Raw genomic sequence first — 20,669 nt, 5'->3', positions numbered from 1 at the left:
ATTAGACTTAAATGAAATTTCATTTATAAAACCTATGTAAGTCCTACTACATTGTAGACCTTCAATAAATAATTGTCTGCTTAATTTCTTTTCATCTGAAGGGTTTCCTAAACATTCTGTCATATTTTCTCTAAATTGCTTAACAGACTTTGCTCTTAATATTTTTTCTCTAAATTAGAAGATGAGTATATCCTACAAACTGTGACAATATGAGTTATCTTCAACAACTCTGCTTCTGCTGGATTCATACCAGGTTTCTATACTTTTCCTTTTTTATTCCAAGACACATTCTTTGCAAGGCACAAAAAAGTAATCAGCTGTTTTATTCCTTTCTAAAATATATATATTATTCTAAATTAAAATAAGAAATCCATATTATTGAGTAAAACAGCATATTTGATGTCCTTATATTCTAGCTTTATGAATTATTCGCTCTTCAATATGCCTCTAGCATAATTTATTATTGCAGTTAGTAATTCAGTATTGTTTTGCTGAAGTTGGAGGTAAAATCTCAGATAAAGAGATTTTTCTTCATGAAAACAACATCAATCTCATAAAAAAATGGAAGTGGAAATGCGCTCACTCACTCACACAGATATACATCAAAATAAAATGATTTTAAAAAGAATTATTTTTCCGATAAATGTTTGGAGGAAACTTTGGTGAGATTCTATTGGTCCTGATGTCTAAGGACAGCAGAAAGTAAAAGAAATAATTACTTTATATATTTCTCTGATACACACACATACAACACACATTCACATAGTATTTTATTTTATTATGTTAACATTTTTAATTATTTTTTATTTTTAAAGAAGCTTTAGATTACATAAATATTACATAAAAAATATAAGGGGTTTCTATATGCCCCTCCCGTTCCCCCTCCTACACTTTCCCACTTTAACAACATCCCTCAATAGTGTGGTGCTTTCATTACAATTAATGAACCCATTATTGAAGCATTGCTACTAACTGTGGATTACAGTTTACATTATAGTTTGCACTCTGTCCTGCACAATTTTGTAGGTTATGATAAAATATACAATGGCCTGTACCTGTCACTGCAATGTCACGCAGGACAACTCCAAAGTCCAAAAATGCCCCCATTCTTCCCTCTCTTATCCCTCAGAACCTCTGGTGGCCACTGCCTTTATATCAGTGAGGAGTTCTTCCATTGGCAGAATAATAATGTCTATAGTAAAATAGTATGTCTATTTTAGTCCATTATTCATTCTCCAGTCTTGAGGATTTGGGGATGATAATACCCACGTAGTATTTTAACTGTAAGGAAAAAAGATCATATCTACTTTACTGATTCTAAAGAATTCTAGATGTATTGGGATAAAAATGAAATAAGAAGACCCAGCTGGCTCTATCCTCTTGTAAAGTACATATCATAAATAAAATGTCTTTAGCAAAAGATTACGAAAGTATAGTATATTCACTATATTTAGCTCCTGCCAATTTTGTGTACTGAGGTGCACATTATTTACCTAGTAAACCGCAAGCTTCCAGTAGCTGTTAAAAAGAAATTGCAGCCTGCCCAAGAATGGCGCCGCACACACAGAGAGCTGACATAGCAAGATGATGCAACAAAAAGAAACACAGATTCCTGGTGCCACTGATAAGGATAGAAGCAGTCACAGAAGAACACACAGCGAATAGACACAGAGAGCGGACAACTGGGGAGAAAGGGGAGAGAAATAAATAAAAAATAAATCTTAAAAAAATTTGTTAATTTTTCTTATATACATGGCAATTTCAAAGCCCATCCAATAAAATGCTGAAAATAATTCCTTAGGAAATAAAATGGTTTAAATAGATTTACAATTACAATTAGGTGTGTATTTAACCACACATTTTTGACCTCTTAAAGTAATTATAGTCTGTTGGACAAACTTATTTTGTCTTTTTTAAAATTAGTTGTTTAACTGAGAAAATATGGGGATAGCCCTAAGGCATCTAATTTTCCACTGCAATGGTATGAGATTTTTTTTGTCATTCTTCCATTTAGAAAGTAGCAAATGGAGCTTAAAAATTGTCCAGGGTCACACAGGTATCAAGCAACAAAATGAGACTTACATCTATTTATATCTAACTCCAAATCCAAGTTTTTAACTATCCTGCTCTATTATCTGAATATTTGTGACACTTCAGCATTTTACTTGGTGATGCAGAGGTAGACAAAGCAAGAAATATACTAATTGAAGAGCAGTATGGAATCTAGCTTGGGAGAAACCAAAAAGAGCTTTTAGTCCAAACATCAAATACATGTATTTTTTTAAATTATTTTTTTATTAACTCCCCCACTGCCCCCAGTTTTCTGCTCTCTGTGTCCATTCACTGTGTGTGTTCTTCTGCATCCGCTTGTATTCTCATCAGGCAGCACTGGGAATCTGTGTCTCCTTTTGTTGCATCATCTTGCTTTCTGTGTGTATGGCACCACTCCTGGGCAGGTTGCACTTTTTTTGCATGGAGCGGCTCTCCTTACGGGGTGCACTCCTTGCGCGTGGGACTCCCTTACATGGGGACACCCCTGCATGTCTTGGTACTCTTTGTGTGCATCAGCACTGCTGTGGGCCAGTTCACCACACAGGTCAGGAGGCCCTGGGTTTGAACCCTGGACCTCCCATGTGGTAGGCAGATGCTCCATCAGTTGAGCCAAATCTGCTTCCTGGTATTTTTAAATATTTGAGTAAATTTAAAATATATCAAAGGAAATTTATATAGTTTCTTCTTTTGTCCTCAAAAAAGCTCACTTTCTCTGATCTCATCATCTCATTTTATGTTCAAAAACATCCTTCCCTTCTCTTATCTTCTTTATGCAGCTTAAAAATATAAAGATCTTTAACAAAAAACTTGATTACATAGCAATAAAGCAATAAACTGCATGTATAGAGTATCTGAGGCGCAGAAAGTTAAATGTCTTTCCCTAATATTTGCTAACATTTTTGAGGGGTAAAATTAGAATGGATTTGAAAATGTAATCAATAATAATGGTCACTTCTGAGTCTCATTGGTAACATAAGAAGTGCAAACATAGATATTATTACCTGTGGCAACATGACGTCCCATTCCAAATATGGCGTAAATGATTGCGGGAAACAGAGACCCATATAAACCAAATACTGGGTGCACAGATGAGAGAATAGCAAATGACAACCCTGTAAAAAAAGATAGGGCAATTAGAAACATTTTATAATCCCGAGGCTTAATCTGTAACACAGTGGGATGGGTATTAGTTTCTTTAAAGACAAAATGAAGCATAGTTTAGTCTCTTCCTCAATGAGAAACGAATGACATTATTCTAAATAGCAGTAAATTCACTCACAAGCTCAGATTTATATTTCATTTCCAGAAACCATTATTTTTGGACTACTTACTTTGTCTCTCAATTACAGAGATGTCTAAAAGAAAGAGATAATTTAGAGTATCTTCCTGATAAAAGGTAGGGCCCATAGTATCATGGCAAAATATCTACACATGCACTTAGATTTTATAAGCATTTTCACATGTATCATTTTATTTGCACATTAGTGTCTGTGGGATAGTCAGGACTAGTATTACTATTAATAACAGATGAGACATAGAATAATGACTAAGACTGGGGCAAAAAGTCTACATATTCACCATTGGCTGACTGGTTGGCTGGCTGGCTGTGATCACAGTGGCAGGGTCAATGCATGAACCGTGCACTTTCCACTAGCTGGGCCCTATATTTCAGTGCAGACTCCAAGAGTAAATAAGGAACAAACTCATAACAATAAATATTAAGTCCTTTAGTAACTATTACTAAAAGTTACCACATAGTTGTTTCCATGTTGTATGCACACAGAAAACTTTTGTAGACATGTTTCTTTCCTAGACTTTCTTACACCACTGGTAACTTAAATGTACCCAAAATATGAGTGAGTAGTGGTTCATTAAAATGATCCGTTTGTGGCTGGTTGTTGGCATTCAGTAATATTAAGATGGATCCTGTCAAATACATCCAAGTTTGCCACTTCAATAATAGCCATTTGGTTGGGCATAATTACAAAGACACTTGACTAGGGGATGGCACCAGGGCCCAGATATCCTTAATTGTAGACTAGTTCATTATTCAAATAAGGAGTCTGGCAGTCTGGTTCCAAGTTCAATAATTTTTATTGTTTAACTATTACTATTTTAAAATTATTTGATTCCTTTTTTAAAAAATAAATGCTGTACTTACATATCACCTATATTTTTAAGCAGTACCAGAAATTTTAGCTATAATTAAAATACTTGAAAGGCATTCTTAGAAGTCTGGTGAAAAGTGATTAAAAGATAATTATAGCAGAAAGAGTCGGCAGCAGAGACTACTCTAGAATTTCATGTGGGTAGGATACAGGCAAAGTTCTGGTTATCAGAAAAGATGGTGTGAAGGGGAGTCCTGAAGCAAGTTTGCATAGGAAGGCTAAATATTCTCCTATCCCCACCAAGAAGCACCCCTTGGCATTTACAGTGTAAACAACTTTGAAAAAAAAATACATATATGTGGTTTGTATTACAGTAGTCATATAGAAAAGTATGAATTAACTTTTTTCATCCATATTTAAAAAGAGTTACCTGATAAAGTACACCTATCAACAGACAGAAATGCAGACTGTTTCAGAATAAAAGCAAATATGGTCCAACTTTCAAAAGATCACTGAGATCTATTGAATCAGTAGAGAAGGAAGCAACATGAGGTATATTTAACAAAAGCAACTTGGAGAATTTCTGTGGATACTAAGTTCTGATAAATGTGGTCAGTATGCATATGACTAGGACTGTCCCTTTTGACTACATTTCTACTCTAGCTGTACAAGGCAAATGTAAATACAGAGCAAGAGAGAGCCAGATCCTTGCTCCTGTCCTGTGAACAGGCACCTCCTGTTTATCTGCCTGCTTCATTCCAGTAACACCCTTCACTCTCTCTTTTTATCCCAAATAAAATCCACAACAAATTAGCTAAAAATCTGTTTCTCCAGATCTCATTTTCCTACCAAATTAAAATGGAAATAATCATATAATATCATCTCTACCCCAAATCTTTAAAAATATTTAGACCTTTAAATTAAATGAAAAATATCTTTTCAGGGATTCTACAAAAACAACCTCAAGTACCAGAAACCATGTAGACACTTCTCTTATTTCATATCGCACTAAAAGAGAGCATTCACTTTAAGCAAAAGTGTCATTCACCCTCAGTTGAAGTCTATTTCTCTGCTAAAATGGGAATAAACAATGGCCCAAAATAAAGGGGGAGTGAACTAAGTCAGATATACAGTTCTTTAAAACTTTAAAAATTCATTCCACAAATAAGAAATACAAAAAACTCCTTCCCCAACACATACACACCTCAAAAAGAGAGGAGGCAGGATATAAACGTCTTTTTCTGATTTATTATCCTGGTTCATAATATAAAGCATCTACATATTTTTACAGACACACACATACTCACACAAGCTAAAATATGTTAAATCCTTCCCAAAATTAGGGAAAATAGTATCTATTTAGGGACACAAATTAATAGAGTTATCTACATTCTTCTGGGTGGTTAATATAACAGGATATTCAATTCAAATAAGAGCAGAATTACAACTCCCCAACTGTACTATTTAGGGGGGAAATGTTACAAATGCTGAGAGATATCTGCATTACCCAATCTAGCTTAGATAAATAAGACCAAATGCAATACTACAAACAGAAGTAGCAAGGAATAAAAGCAAAAGCGGATGCAAGAAGAGGAAGGCGGATTGCGGGAGAGAGAGATACAAAACCTGACATTTAGATGGCTGTTTATTTTTAAAGGTCAAAAACCATGTATTTGTAATGTAAGGTTGAGATGATCACAAAAAGAATGGTCACTTGATGGTTTTGATAAATACTATTTAAGAAATTAGGTTTCATAGGTGTAGTAATGGTTCTTTTAGTAAACAAGACTCTATATTCTCATATCAAAACCATTAGTAGGAAACAAATGTGGCTCAAGTGATTGGGCTCCCATCTACCACAGGGGAGGCCCTAGGTTCAATTCCCAGCACTCCTGGTGAAGGCAAGCTGACCCATGCTCTGGAGACCTGGCAGCCTGTATCGCGGTGCAGCAAGGTGATGCAGCAAAAGGAGCAGCAGAGGAGAGACAGTAAAAGACACAGCAGACCAGGGAGATGAGATGGCTCAAGCAATTGAGTGCCTTTCTCCCACACCACAGGTCCCGGGATAGGTTCCTGGAGCCTCCTAAAGAGAACGATGAGAAGAAAGGACAAGCTGACACAGAAAGAACACACAGCGAATGGACACAGAGAGCAGACAGTGAGCACAAACATCAAGGGCAGGGGACCACTAGCGATTTCTGGGCATGTGCAAGTTGACAAACACTAGAGGGGCCCTGACTGACCCCTAACCAAGAAGGACCAGGCACGCAGGTAGGTAGTTCAACCTCTGTCTTTGCTCCAACTGTAGGCTCTTGACAGAGACCACTAGGAAGTGATTCACTCACTATTGGTGAGAAAGAGAACTGTTTAGCACAGAAGATGATGTTTTATATTTTAAGACACAGATTTTTATTTCAGTTTCAGACTATTTTTATGTGGATTCAAGTGATAGCAATTATCACAACTCAAAAAGTCCTGAACTGTAAAAGATTGTGTCTAGAAACTGAGTAATGCATCCAAAGTTGAGAATTGGAATTGGAATTACCCAGAGAGCCACCTCTTGGAGGCTTTAGGTTTTGTTGGCTTAGTTGCCTCCCCCCTTTACTGTGAGCTCAGCACTTAAGCCCAGAAGCACGGGTTTGGTCCCCTCAGGCATGAAGACAAGAATAACTGCATTTTATAGTCTATAGTCTTTGGCTATGGATTCTGAACACCACACTACTCGATGGAACAATGATTCCAGTAGAACTGACTGCCCCCAGCATGTCAATTTTTTTTCATCAAACAATTAAATTTTTGTTTGATTGCTTGGGTGTCCATTAGATTTTTTTTTTTTTATTTTTTTATTTTTTATTGACTTTGTAATAATATTACATTAAAAATATATATGTGAGGTAGAGACAGATAAAAGAAAGTGGAATGGGAGAGTTCACTTGACGCTGGGGTGTTGACCTAACATTCTAAAGAAGATCAAAACACTTGCCCTTAATGAGTATTAAATAACATTACAACCTTTGTGTTACTAATTCAAAATCCCTGAATCTATGAAATATCATTTACATTTTGTATTTCGACTCATCAAAAACAATATCTAAGAAACTGAGTTCCCAAATGAGGCATCTAGGGATTAAGTTGCTAAATGTAAAAGATGGTCTTTTGAAGAACTGCTTACTCAAAACTCAGATACAAAAGTTAAAGCTCTATCCAATCTCTTTTTACACATGATACCATCACTAGGAATTGTGTTCGTGGGATTCTCAAGGGCAATATTGTTAGGACTCAATGTCTGTAACTTTAAGGAAATGGAGCCTGTAGAATATCTGAAAACAAACAGGAGTAAAAATGGGCCAGCCCCATTTGGAGCTGTGATCAGACTTGTAAAACTTTGTAGTAATGCAATTTACTTGTCCCATTAGCCTCTCCAGTTCCTGATAGACAAGAAAGAATGTCTGCAAAAATATTGAGAAGTCTGAATCCAGGCCAACTCTTCTCAGCAAAGCCTTTCAGAGGCTTCTGGCTTCTGCTCCCAACCTGTATATACTCTTGAGCTGCTGCTAGATCATTCGGCACCTTTGTGCAAATTAGAGAAAGGTACCTTGCCTGGAAAAACTAACCCACTTTACTTGTGACCAAAGATTGAGAAATTGCCACTCAGGAAAATTATCGCCTTTCTCTATCTTCTGCAAAAAATGGAAAACAGTTTTGGTTATTTTATAACACATTCATTTCTCAAAACCATGTTCAAGTACTGTATTCGACTTTCTTTTTAAGTTGCCAAGAAGAAACCAATCAATGTTTTCCCTTTCTAAATGTTAGGCTTACAGATGAATTACTGCATTTGGCTATAGTAGAAGAGGAACTCTGGGATTTGAGATATTTCTCTTTAAACCAAGGCTGAGATTCTTATCCTAATAAATCTTACCACCTGATAAATCATATCACAATCCAAATAACACCCCCTCAGTAAAAATACTTCATACAAGTACAAGCTAGCCCATGACAAAAGTGTAATAATTTTTATAAATTCCTGGGCTGGGTGGCAGTGGCAGGGTGACTCTGAATACTGAGTTTCAGAGGTATTCTGTATGCATTTGAGAATTGATTCCGAGCCTAGAAATGCTAAACACTTAAAAGTTCTCACTCCAAGGAATAAGGGCTAAGCACCAATAATGCCATGAGAGAAAGAGAGTTGTAATTTAAATCAAATACTAAGAATGAGATCCAAAGAAAAGAAGTGAAAGATTCAATCCTGTGTTGCATTCCTTAAGGTTCTTATGAGTAGCCTTTTCAGTGAAAATGAATGGGCAGCTTTTGTGAAAAAAGGGAATGGAAAGTGAGGTGAACCTGAGGCATTTTTCTACGTTAACTCCCTAATGAAAAAATGACTGTGTTGTGCAATTCTGTTCTCTCTGTCTGTCTTTGTCTAAGTAGTATCATTGTGGCCAGAAAGGTTCAATCTCTAATTAGTCAGGCCTGGACCACTTCCTGGCTTTCCTGGCAGGTGATGCTGCTGGGAAACCATGGCCTGAGAGTGAGGGATGGAAGATTCTTCAAGGTACCAGAACATAGAGGAAAAGATGTGGGCAAAAATCACCACCATGTACAAATAGACATTGATGTAACAACTCGAGAAACCATCTCACAGCACTATTATACAAGAATTCATACCTAAGGCTGTGCATTAAAATGCTTTATGTAGTGGTCATGGAAATGACCTGAATGCTCAGAAATATGGAAATGGCTTGAAAACGTGGTGCAACAATATCATGGAACATTACACACGTGTTAAAAGGACCGAGTTAGGACCATCACCATTAATCTCAAGATATATCCATGAAATATTGTTAGGTGTGGAAAACCAGGCTCGGATTCATACTTTTTGCATGACACTTTTTGGTAACATATTTTAAAAAGAGGCTACTGGTGCTTTTGACACATCTTTGAAGCTTTTTCTTTTGGCTTGTTCAATGAGTATGAAAAAACGTATCTAATTTAAACATTTTCAATAGAGACTTTTAAAGCAATCTGAACATTATCCTGAATGCTATGGGTGCCACGAGGAGATTTTTCTAATGGGAGAAATGCAATAAGGTTTTCTTTTTAAATGATCACTGTGGCAGTTACATGGAAGATGCACAAGATTGGCAGAAAGAAAACCAATAAGAAACTATTACAGATATCTAGAGGGTTGCAGTGGAGGAAGAGACAGCATTTTTCAAGGAAATCTAGTTCCAACATATAAAATTAGGTGTTACACATAGAAAAGAAGAAAAAAAAAACAATTGTGTGGCCTGTGGTTTAAACAGAGAATGCCCTCTTAGAATATGTGGCAGAGCCAGAAGGGACTGGAAAGGAGCAGGGAAAGAAAGAAACCCCATTAAAGAGAACTAGAGTCCCCAGTTAGGTCACCGGAAGAGAATGGTCAGGCTGGAGTAAGATGAGCAGACAGCTGAAGGCAGAGGCCTGGATAATACCAAAATCTGAGGAAAGAATAAAGGGAGTTGCCAGACACATAGAAAAAGAATTAGGAGAAAGGGTATAGAGAAGCCAGGGCCAAGAGTTGGTGCCAATTCCACAGAAAGGACACCTGTGACAAAGAACAGAAATGTCCATCGAATTGACAATAGAAGGCCACTGGTGATCTTAGAAAGAGCACTTTCCAGAGAGTGCAGGGAGTAGGAACCAAGTGTGAGTAGGTTAAGGAGTGGACATGAATTGAGGTGGAAGAGGCAGGAAACATGGACTAATCTTTCAAATATTTGGTTTTTAAAGAGACGAGAGAGAAAGGTATGGCTCCAAGTGAGAACACACGATCAAGAAATGTTGAGTTTCTTTTCTAATTAGTTTTAAAATACCATGAGCATGAGCACAGGGGCAGATCCAGGTTTTGTGAGGTCAAAATTTTATGCAATTTGGGAGGCCTTCCCAGATGAAAGAAGAAAATTACAAAGACAAAATTTGTTACTCAGGTGAAAATTTACACAGAATTAGAAACCATGCCATGTTACAAATTTTCAAAAGCTGACAAATATATAGAAAAAATAACTTATTATTTGTACTAATTAGCTGCTTGATACACCTCTATACTTTTCCACTATAATTTTAGGCCACATATTCCTTGAATGGACCAAGTAATGTGTTTTCTATGTGAATTCCCAAGTACTGTGGAAGAACAATTAGTCTCCACTTGAGAGTCGAGTTTGGAAGATAATGCCCTTGGGTGAGAAAGTCAGGTTCAAGAGTGGCAAAAAATGGAGAATATAATTTGTGAGCAGTTTGAACATACAGAGGTTCACTGAGGAAGAGGGTTTTCCTGAGGGCACATTGGTACAGGTAGACAATGAAAAGGCAGGAGGAAGAGGCACACCACTGTATTAGAAGGGAGTTTGGAGGGAAGGAGAGAGGCTTGGGAAAGGACCTAAATTTCAGGTGGTAATGGAGAATCACAGGAAGGAGAGGCATGTGTGCGGGCAGAAACTCAAATACATGCAAAATATGCCATTTCTTCCTGCACTTACTTCAGATTCTGAGTTCTCCTAGTTAGGAAGAGAAAGAAACTGCAGTAGGGGCCCCTGATTTTCCAGGTCTGCCCATGATATGGAAGAAAACCAAAAGTCTGTGGGATGTGGAAGGAAGCAGGAGATAAGATAGACTGGATTTTTTAAAAATCAGCACTTCATGGCCTTGGTTGAAGCTTCAAACAGATGGTTGGCAAAAAATAAATAAAAAAATTGTTGCTGTTTCAACAAAGTTTAAACGAAGTGGAAAGAGGGCCAGGTAAATCTGAATCCTGGTGAGGGTGGTCTTATTCCCAGGACCACCTTCCATCCACCCCAAGCTCAATGCTTTGGGGAAGGGGACGATGGTCAGCTCATGTCCAGATGTAAGTTCCAGAAGGACGGAGTGAACTTGACTACAAGGAAAGCTGATTGTGGGAAGAAACTGATGAGCCCTACACCTACTCTGTGTATCTGCTGGTGTCTTCTGTATTCTGGCTTTGTAAAACCCAGGATTTATGGACATGAACTGGGTCCATAGGACCACATTAAGGATCACTTACTCCTTCGAAAAGTAAAAAGGAAGTGTCCTGTAAGCAAGGCAGTAGCAGTAAAATAATACACAAATGCAAGTTAGTAGCAAATTTATTTTCTCAAAGTAAAATTTGATACCCAGTGCATTTTTTTAAATAAAAAATAAAACTGGGAAGTGTACTTGGCCCAGGGATAGGGTGTCCGCCTACCACTTGGGAGGTCCGTGGTTCAAACCCAGAGCCTCCTAGACCCATGTGGAGCTGGCCCATGCTCAGTGCTGATGCGTGCAAGGAGTGCCGTGCCATGCAGGGGTGTCCCCCGCATAGGGGAGCTCCACGCACAAGGAGTGCGCCCCATAAGGAGAGCCGCCCAGCACGAAAGAAAGTGCAGCCTGCCCAAGAATGGCAATGCACACAAGGAGAGCTGACACAGCAAGATGATGCAACAAGAAGAAACACAGATTCCCAGTGCCACTGATAAGGATAGAAGCGGTCCCAGAAGAACACACAGCAAATGGACACAGAGAGCAGACAACTAGGGGCGGGGGGGAAGGGGAGAGAAATAAACAAAAAAATAAATCTTTTTAAAAAATAAAAATAAAATAAACTGGCAGGACTTTCTAGGTGTCAACCTCTACTTTTGATATTTGTTAAATAAGTGATGTTACTGAACTACATTAAAAATTATAATTTTCAGGGGAAAACATAGATGTAATACCTTAGTCATAGTGACAGAGTTATATAATATAAATAGACATCAGACCATGCATGTGAGATGACATCACTTTGTAGACCGTGGTGGTTTAAATTACTTCAAAAGTAGATTAATTACAGCCATCATGCTCTGAAAGTGTTAATTTACTACTTAAAAGATAATCCAGTTACTTCCAGGAGGATTAGTTAGCTCACCAACTTCAAGTGGATAAATGTACAACAGTAAACACTAAGGCCCACTTGAAAATGAGGAAATACCAAGCCGAGCGGAAAAGGCACATGGCTAATCTGCCTCTGAACAAGACTGAGGAGTGATTGTCTGGGCAGAGCAGTGCATACAGTTGCAGTCCAGCCTGGCTCTCCCTTCTTACACAATGCAGCTTTAGAGGAGGAGGCAACTGGCCCACATGATAATGTGCCAAAGCAATAATGACACTTCTTTCTACACAATGCTCTGATGATACCCCACACGGTTCATGCACGATAAATTAAACAAGGAGAATGATAATGGGCCCATGGGATACAAACAGTCATTAAAACATTCTTTTACCCAGTCATGGACATAAATGTTGGCTCACATGCCTAGAGATTCAAATAGAATGATGCAGGGAAACTAAAATACTAATTAGGCTATTTGGCATCTCTTCCCCATTTCCTTTTGGATTTGTTTGTTTTCATTTCTGTTTCTGCTTAACTGGTTAGGCAGGAGAGGAAAGGAAAGTAGGAGACAGAATGTGTGTACACATTTAACAGAGTACCTGCAGATGCTAAATAATATCTATCTAGGAATTAATATCAGTAATAACTGCAATTACAGTTGGATGTACCCATCCTTGGTAAATTGGGGCAGGGAGGCGCTATCCTTAAAATTTCGTAAGATGCCTAGAATTTCTCAAGCTTAAATGTTTTGGAAAGTTTCTTGCAAAGCTGGTATTCCCCATCTTCTTACCTTTGTCTTACCCTTAGGTAGCAGAGCTAAAACCTAGAAGTAGAAAATCACCTATCTAGAATTAAGCACTTACTATGTACAAGGCATTTGAAATACATCAAATAACAACCAAGATGAAAATTCCTATGTCTTTGTGGAGTTGAGGTTCTCATGGGGGAATAGAAGATGATCAAATAATAGCAGTAATCATTTATTTAACACTTCTTTTGGCTAGTTTCTACCCTGAGTACTTTATTTTCTCTCATTTCACCTCTAAAAATACACACTAGGTATTACTATCCCCAATTTACCTATAGGAAAACTAAAGAACCTGTCTGAGTGATGTGTCTAGAACTGAAAACTGAGGTCTTTCTAACATTAACTGTACTTATGATAACTTATGATAACTTATAAAAATGTTATCATGTACCTGAAACTACATTAAATTCATGAGAAATACAAAGGAACACAAAATATGAACTATAAGCTTCTTGCCATAAACAAAACATCTAATATTAAACAATTATATATGATATGGATATGATGATTAGCATTGTCAAAGTTCAGAGAAGGTATAGAAATTATGGTAGACATAATCACAGAAAGTTTTATTGGAAAATAGAACTTAAAGTAGAAGTTGAAGGATAGACAGAATTTTCACAAATGAATGGTCTCTCCAAGGTGCCCACCTTCCTGAAGAGTAGTGAAACATTTTGTTTTGCTACACCTGATTTTGTCATTAAACTTATTTTCTAGGGCTCTCTTTTTTGTTGAATTTCTCTCTTTTGATTTCCATGATTACTGGTCTGAGAATGCTACATTTCATACAGACACTTTAGGCTTATTGCCCTTGACCCTGTCAATCAGGCCCTTCTTAAAATTCTTTCACCCCTTTGCACTATGGGCTCTGGGGACACCATGATGTTCATGGACCACAAATTCTCATTTCCATTATCTAACTCCTCAGTCACTCACCACCCTTAATGTTTCTCAGAGTGCCTTCCATCTGATTCCTCTTTTAAGTCTACAAACTATGAATGAATAATCCCATACAATCCCATGCCCTTAACCAGCAAATCTCTCCTAAACTCCAGAATGAAATGGACATCAACTAAGGACCACATAGGCACAGTCCAAAATGGAATCTGTTCATTTTGGTTTCTCCTACCACCAAACCCTCTAAAACATCAAAATAAAGCATTAAAAACAAACATTGGTATCCCTTGTTATTTATACCCTATATCAGAAAATGGCACCACCATCTACCCAGTCACCCAAACCTGTATGTCATCTAAAATATTCTCTTCCCCTTACCTCCATATCAAGTAGGACCAACCAATCAAACCTCATCTATTTTGCCTAATATTGATGGATTCTGCTCCCTCTTCTCTATTCCTCCTGCCACTACTTCTGCCTCGGCCGGTTCAGACCAAAATACTCTCTTTCCTGAATAGAATTTTTCCTAACTAGTCTCTCTTAATTACTCTCTTGCCTCTTTCATATCTGTAATGCAAGCTGCTGCCAGTGTTGATTCCAAAACACAAACCTTATCATGTTACTCCCTGGCACTCCTTAAAATCCACCAATGGTTCTCCATCACCTTCAAAAATAAGTCCAAACGTATTTTGCATGTCTTTTATGACCTGGACTCTGCCAACCACTTCAGTTCTAACTTCTTTATTACTGGATTTTCCCTAGAAAATACTTAAACCAATTTCTTTCATTCTTCTTGTCATTGCTTATGTTCATCCTCTGACTCTAGTGCCCTTCATCTGTGGTTTATCTGGTAAACTGTTATGCAACCTTTAAGATCTAGAAAAAGGATAGTGTTCTCTTGAAACCTGCTTTAACTACCAATTTCATTCCCATTCCAGGAAAAGTTGATTCTGTCCCTAATGTCATTGCTCTGTTTTATACTCTTCATTTGCTATACATACCAAAATTATTGCTATGATTTGCTTTGGAGTCAGGTGTACAATTAGATTGTGAGCTTATAGGGTTAAGCATAATAATAATAATTGTTTCTATTTTTTGTGAGCTACTATATGTCAAGCAAAATACTAGGGTCTCTTATGGGGCTGAGTAAACACAAATAGGTTCTTAAAAATGATATATTTTCCCAGAGTAACAGAAAGTATCAGGGGAAGCAAATAGTCAAAGTCAAAAGGAAAGGTCCTGATTCTCATGTGAAGCTGTACAAAAGGTCCAACACTCAGAGTTAATAAGATTGTGAATAAATTGGATCAATAAAGAGCTTAGGAGAAGAGTTCATTACAGAGGCCAGTTACAAACTAAGAAGTTGAAGGCCAGCTCTTTAGGAAAGGCTGAACAGTACTGGTGACTCCTGGTAGGTACTGATACTCTTTCCACCCAAATAACTCTAGTTGGGGAAAGTTCAACAGGAATTGCCCCCATGGTAAATCAAGGTATGTTTCAGTGTTTTTTGAGGACCAAGTTGCCATAACACTCCTCTAGACTATACCATGAAAAAGGGTATCTTATTGAACTAAGACATGGATCTCACTATATAGAAATTTTACTATTGCTCAGAATGTTCTTAGTTAATTTTCCGGTAAGTGGCATCCCCTAGAGAGACTCCTGGAGCAGTCAAGTCATTTATTTCAGATGGCCAGTGGCTACTAGAGATTGGCAGTTGGCAAGAGCGTTTTATCTTGGAGAGCTTTACAAAGTATCCTCCTAAACTAGGATATGGTACCAGAAGAGGTCTGGGAAACTAGGAAGGCAAAATGCTCTTTAAAGAACAACTTAGAAGTGCCTAGATCCAAAACTGGCAAGGGAGAAGAAGTGACCGCAATAGAAAAAAACACATGGGAGGCCTGGGGAGAGATTAAGATCAAGTATAAAGTAGTTATCTTGCCAGGGTCTCAGGAATAAAAAGTGAGGCAAGCATTATTTAGGCTTATTCTTTTTCCCAGCTTCTGTTTTGCATGGTCCTATGCAGTTCTTATGTGATGTGAGTATTTAAAGAAAAAATTTCTTGACATGACAGAATGACCAGGCCACTATGCTGAAACATAGCCTCCCTCTTTGTATTTGGCCCTTAGGAGTGCCTCAATTAAATGATTCTGAATTTTACCCAGGTGATGTTGGGGTGAAGTGGTAGGATTGATTGCCTGGATTTCTTGGAGGCATCTCTCAGTTCCAGGGGAAGCTATAGAAACATGAATCTAAACAGGCAAAGACATTTTCCAGCTATAACAAACCACAGGGTGAAAGGACCCACATCATGTGATTTGCCTTTACCCCTCAAGTGATTTAAACCACTGATCTTTGATTTATAATGTCTGTGAACCAAGATAATAAGTATCTATAGGAATTTTATTTTCACACAATTGTGGTGCTTGAAATCACATAACTTTACCCTGGGAGACCCACTTGTAATACTGTTTAACCCTCAGTCCACTGATGCTGTGAACCAGACAGCTGATTATAATGTGGTTTACTAATACCAGCACTAAGTCTACCACCAGCCAGTAACTGGAGGGGAAAAACATTCATCGTTACCCACACAGTTTGGGTTTGATTTCTTATGTATAATTCTTGGAAGTGCCTATCCCCATCTAATTATTTTGTTTTCAAGAATACTAGTCTATCTTGCTAAGGCTTTTTATTCACTTCTATTAAAAAATATTTGACAAAATACAGTCTTCAGTTATGCTCGTGGGAAGAGAAAGCAGTATAAGACAACAATCCAGCCCACAAGGAGCTTATTATTTTTTCCTGTTCTCCACATCAGAAAGTTGTACAAAAGTAAATGCGAACATGATCTTGTTATTTCAAACTTGAAGATATTCTAGTGTGGGTACCTAAGGGTGGGAACATTTTCTTACTGGGAGTTTGTAGAGTATTGGTTTCAACCAATTTATGCCTTGAGTAAGTTGTATAACCTGAGGAGCTGCCAAAGAATTTTGTATTTCTATTTGGGAGCATGAATAGCAGCAAAATCCCATCTATATAACATAACATGAAATGAATAGTTGGTGGTAAAAATTCAATCATTATAGAGAACAAAATGACCATCATGCAAAGCTAGTAAGATATGGTCAACTATAGACATATGGCATTGAAGTGGCATTTCAAGAAGTCATGTCCGACTCATCACTCTTCCCCTGGAGGGGATCTCGAGGAAACTACAAACACAGGTAACATTTAGGGAATGGGCAACCAGTAGCCCACTCTATTAGCTGAGTTAGTGAATAAAGCAGAGCTCAAGTAAAGCTGGAGTGCAGCAACACCGTTTAGACCTGAGATCTTAGAGGGGTTTCCTTCCTTCTTGTGAAGGAGGTTTGGATGTGCTTGTGTAAAGTCAAAGAAAGAAACATATCAAAGGCAGGCTTTGATCGTTTGATCATGCCTGTGGCATGGATGAAGACTTGATATAAGAGGGGAAAACATACACATGTACCTGTAGTCTTCTCCCAATAGGAAATGTGTCCTTTCCGCGATGTTCAACTTTGACGCTACCAAATTGCAACCTCTTTGAGAGAGAATGGTGGTGGAAGGTGATGGAGAGAAGGGGTCTGAAAATTTGTGCTCTAGAGCTTAGGCTGAGATTGTGGCAGTGTATATTGGAAGAAAACAACAGAATCAAGTCATAACTTCAGTGGGACTCCGGCTGACTCTGGGAAACAAAACTCCTGAGCCTCCTTCCACATCAACTCCTCAGGCTGCCCCGCCCCATGATGGCATGTTATCTTCCTTGATGAAATAAAACCCAGGGTCTCTGGTTGAAACTACAAGAAGGCTTTTCTGCTGGGAAGAAGTAGTTGTACTGTGAGAGGTTGATCTTTCCCTGGAGGATCTCTCACTGCTCCCTGTTAGGCTGGCTTAGGATGGAGAAGGAAGGGAGACATGTTTTAGTTACTGACCAGAGCTCTAATAAACAATAAAGTTTACCATGTTACAGAGGTAACACAGGATAAAATGTTCAAATGAAACTGTACTGAAAGCTAGGCAGTGATAAAAGTGAAAAAAGGGGTAAAAGGTACCGTGAATCTGCAGCCAGGCTTACTCAACTTTGCTCGGGTTGGTCCCTTTCACCTCAGCTCTGCTCTCCTCTACCAAAGTAGATGCCATCTCTAACCCTTACCATCCCAGACCAGAGCACCTTATAGATATTTACTCTTTCCCATTCTGAGTCCTAGAGAGAAAGAACTTATGTCTTGGGCTCTCCAAATTTACTGGCACTGGAGATGACTGGCCACAGGGCAAGACCCTACCCTTATGCATAGCAGGATAGTTCCATCTCATCTTAACATAATTTCTTTAATTTGAAAACACAATAATCTTGTTTCTCTAGTCTTTGTTCTTGATGATCTTTTCTTTTCTCTATTTACATTTTCTTTTACATGAGCTAATCTACTTCCATGGCTTCGACTGCCACATTTCTTCTGGCAAATGGTAAATATATATCTCCAGCCCAATATTTTCTTCCTAGGTCTAGATATAAACATGTTGTTGCTTATTGGGCACCGCGTTAATGTCTTCCAGGGACATATTTAAAATTGAACTCATCATTTACCCTCTCCCAAAAACCACTACTCAGCCTGTATTCCTCATTATGATGAAAGTCATCCCTATCCACCCTGTTGTACATGCCAGAAATCTGCTCTTCCCTTCGTAGCCTTATTCAGTTAATCAAGTTCTAGAAATTCTTCTCCCTTAATGTCTTTGAATATATCTGATGCTTTTCATCCTTTTGGCAACTTCCTTGGTAATAGCAGATATAGTCAACATTTTCTAAATGCTTAAAATCTGCCACTCACTGTGCTAAGCTTTTGCTATGCATTATGTCAATCTTAATAACTGCCTCAAGAGTTTGATATTGCTATTATATATTTTATAGATGAAGGAAAGTTGATTAATTTGCTAAGATCATATAGTTTCTATAAGACAGAGAGAGTATTTAAACATAGGTCTTTCTGATGACTGACACCATGCTCTTACCTTAACTAAGAGCCACAATCATTTCATATCAGTAAGGAGATCTGGTTTACAGTCTCATCCTTCTATTACCTACTTCAAACACAGCCCTAATAAATTTTGTTAGCTAGTGGACATCCGTGTCTTAAAACTCCCTCAGCCATACCACTGCAAATGGCTTTTTACTTGCTGTTTCGTCCGTCCTAGCTGGTCTTCCAGCCTCACATCATCTTGTTGGCCTCTCTCACTTTCTTTTCAATCTTCCTTCTCATCCCTTCCCTTATAGCTGCCTCCTGGAACTTTGAATACTTCCCTGGAACTGAATCCCACCCTGGGGTGTGTTTCTGATGAATTTATGCAAATGTTGGGAACCAATGTAAATATTGGTTGATTTCATTTTAAAATTTAAGTGTTTTTTTCCCTTCATTTTGTTTGGTTTTTGTTTGTTTTTATACAAACTTTATTTTCAAATTTAAAAAATTACAGACAAAAGACAGCTAAACAAGTTATGGAAGCACTACTCTAAAAAAGTTCTGTCCAGGCACTTTTACTTCATCTAATCCCTAAAATAAACTCAACTGTTCCTCCAGTGTTCAGAAAGATATGCAGATGAAAACAGAATAGTTAAGTGACATGATCAAGATCTCTTTGTTAATGGAGAAAAGAAAAAAGAAAAAAAAATTAATCATATTCATATCTTACTAACCCAAACCCCATATTCTTTTATTTTTACCTTTAGCATTGATATAATACCTTCTTTACTTATGCTACAAAAATATTACAATGAAATTAACTAAGTTTATAAGTTACATTAGTTTTATTTTTCCATATATCGTCATATTCTTAACACCTTATAGTAGGAGAACATTCCTATACTTATATTATTAACCACATTCCTCATCTGCCACCAAAATCACTATTATGCATTCCCTATCTTATCTCCAGCTGTCCTTCAACTAACATTAACCTCCCTAGACTACTCATTTCACCCACAATCACATACATACTCATTATAATGTGTTACCATCAATCCATTACCACATATTTACAGTTGACCTTATTAAATATTCTGCATACATCCAGCATCAGCTCCTCCTTCTCAGCCCACATCTTGTCTCCCACCAACTGACACTACATTCCATAGTCCAACTCCGTAAATCTCATCGTATTTAAATCATATCAGTGAGACCATACAATATTGGTTGTTTTGTGTGAGGCTTATTTCACACAACACAATGTCCTCAAGGTTCCTCCCTGTTGTCGTGTGCTTCCCCAATTGATTTCTTCCTACAGTTGAATAGTATTACACCATATGTATATACTATTTGTTTACCCATTTTTCATTTAAATCTAAGCATCTAACATTACTGGGCCCACATTCCCAGATGGCACTGATAGGCTGAAGTTGACTGGTGCCTGCCCCATTTACTAATACTCTCTATTATTTTTACATCAGTACTGCTCACTCCAGTTATTCACCCTGCTCTGACCTAGAGCAGGATAATCTCAAACACAGCTAATTTCTCTGAATCGGATCTGCTTTCTCAAATGTCTTATTTCTGTTTTCTTCTTTCCATATACACTGCCACATCTCAGCCCAAGCACTAGAGCACAAGTTCTCAGACCCCTTCTCTCTACCATTTTCCACCCACATCCCCATCCCACCAAGATATGAGGCTGCTAGTTAGAGGGGTCAAACAGGTTTGAAAACCTATTAGCCATAGTAAAATTGGAGGCAAATCATTTAATGTTCTGAACCTCAAGCTCATCTCATGAAAATATAAAGTACAATAATATCTGTCTCATTGGGGTTTGTAGGATTAGGAACAATTTGTGCAATACAGTTAAACTCTACTAGCACTCAAATGTGTAGTTGAGATGATCACAAACATCC

General features: G+C 37.7%; 1 protein-coding gene across 1 annotated transcript in view; it reads right to left on the bottom strand.

Annotated features, from left to right (window-relative positions):
- SLC26A7 (solute carrier family 26 member 7) overlaps positions 1–20,669 on the bottom strand; it is a 127,476-nt gene that overhangs the window by 99,441 nt on the left and 7,366 nt on the right. Inside the window, exon 3 of the mRNA XM_058275714.2 lies at positions 3,054–3,164. Within this exon, the coding sequence (XP_058131697.1) occupies positions 3,054–3,164 (111 nt within the window). The remainder of the gene's footprint in view (positions 1–3,053; positions 3,165–20,669) is intronic.

Source organism: Dasypus novemcinctus, chromosome 14 (assembly GCF_030445035.2).
Source record: "Dasypus novemcinctus isolate mDasNov1 chromosome 14, mDasNov1.1.hap2, whole genome shotgun sequence".
Taxonomy (NCBI): domain Eukaryota; kingdom Metazoa; phylum Chordata; class Mammalia; order Cingulata; family Dasypodidae; genus Dasypus; species Dasypus novemcinctus.
Note: the sequence above shows the minus strand (reverse complement) of the source record. Positions and strands in the feature narration are given on the sequence as shown.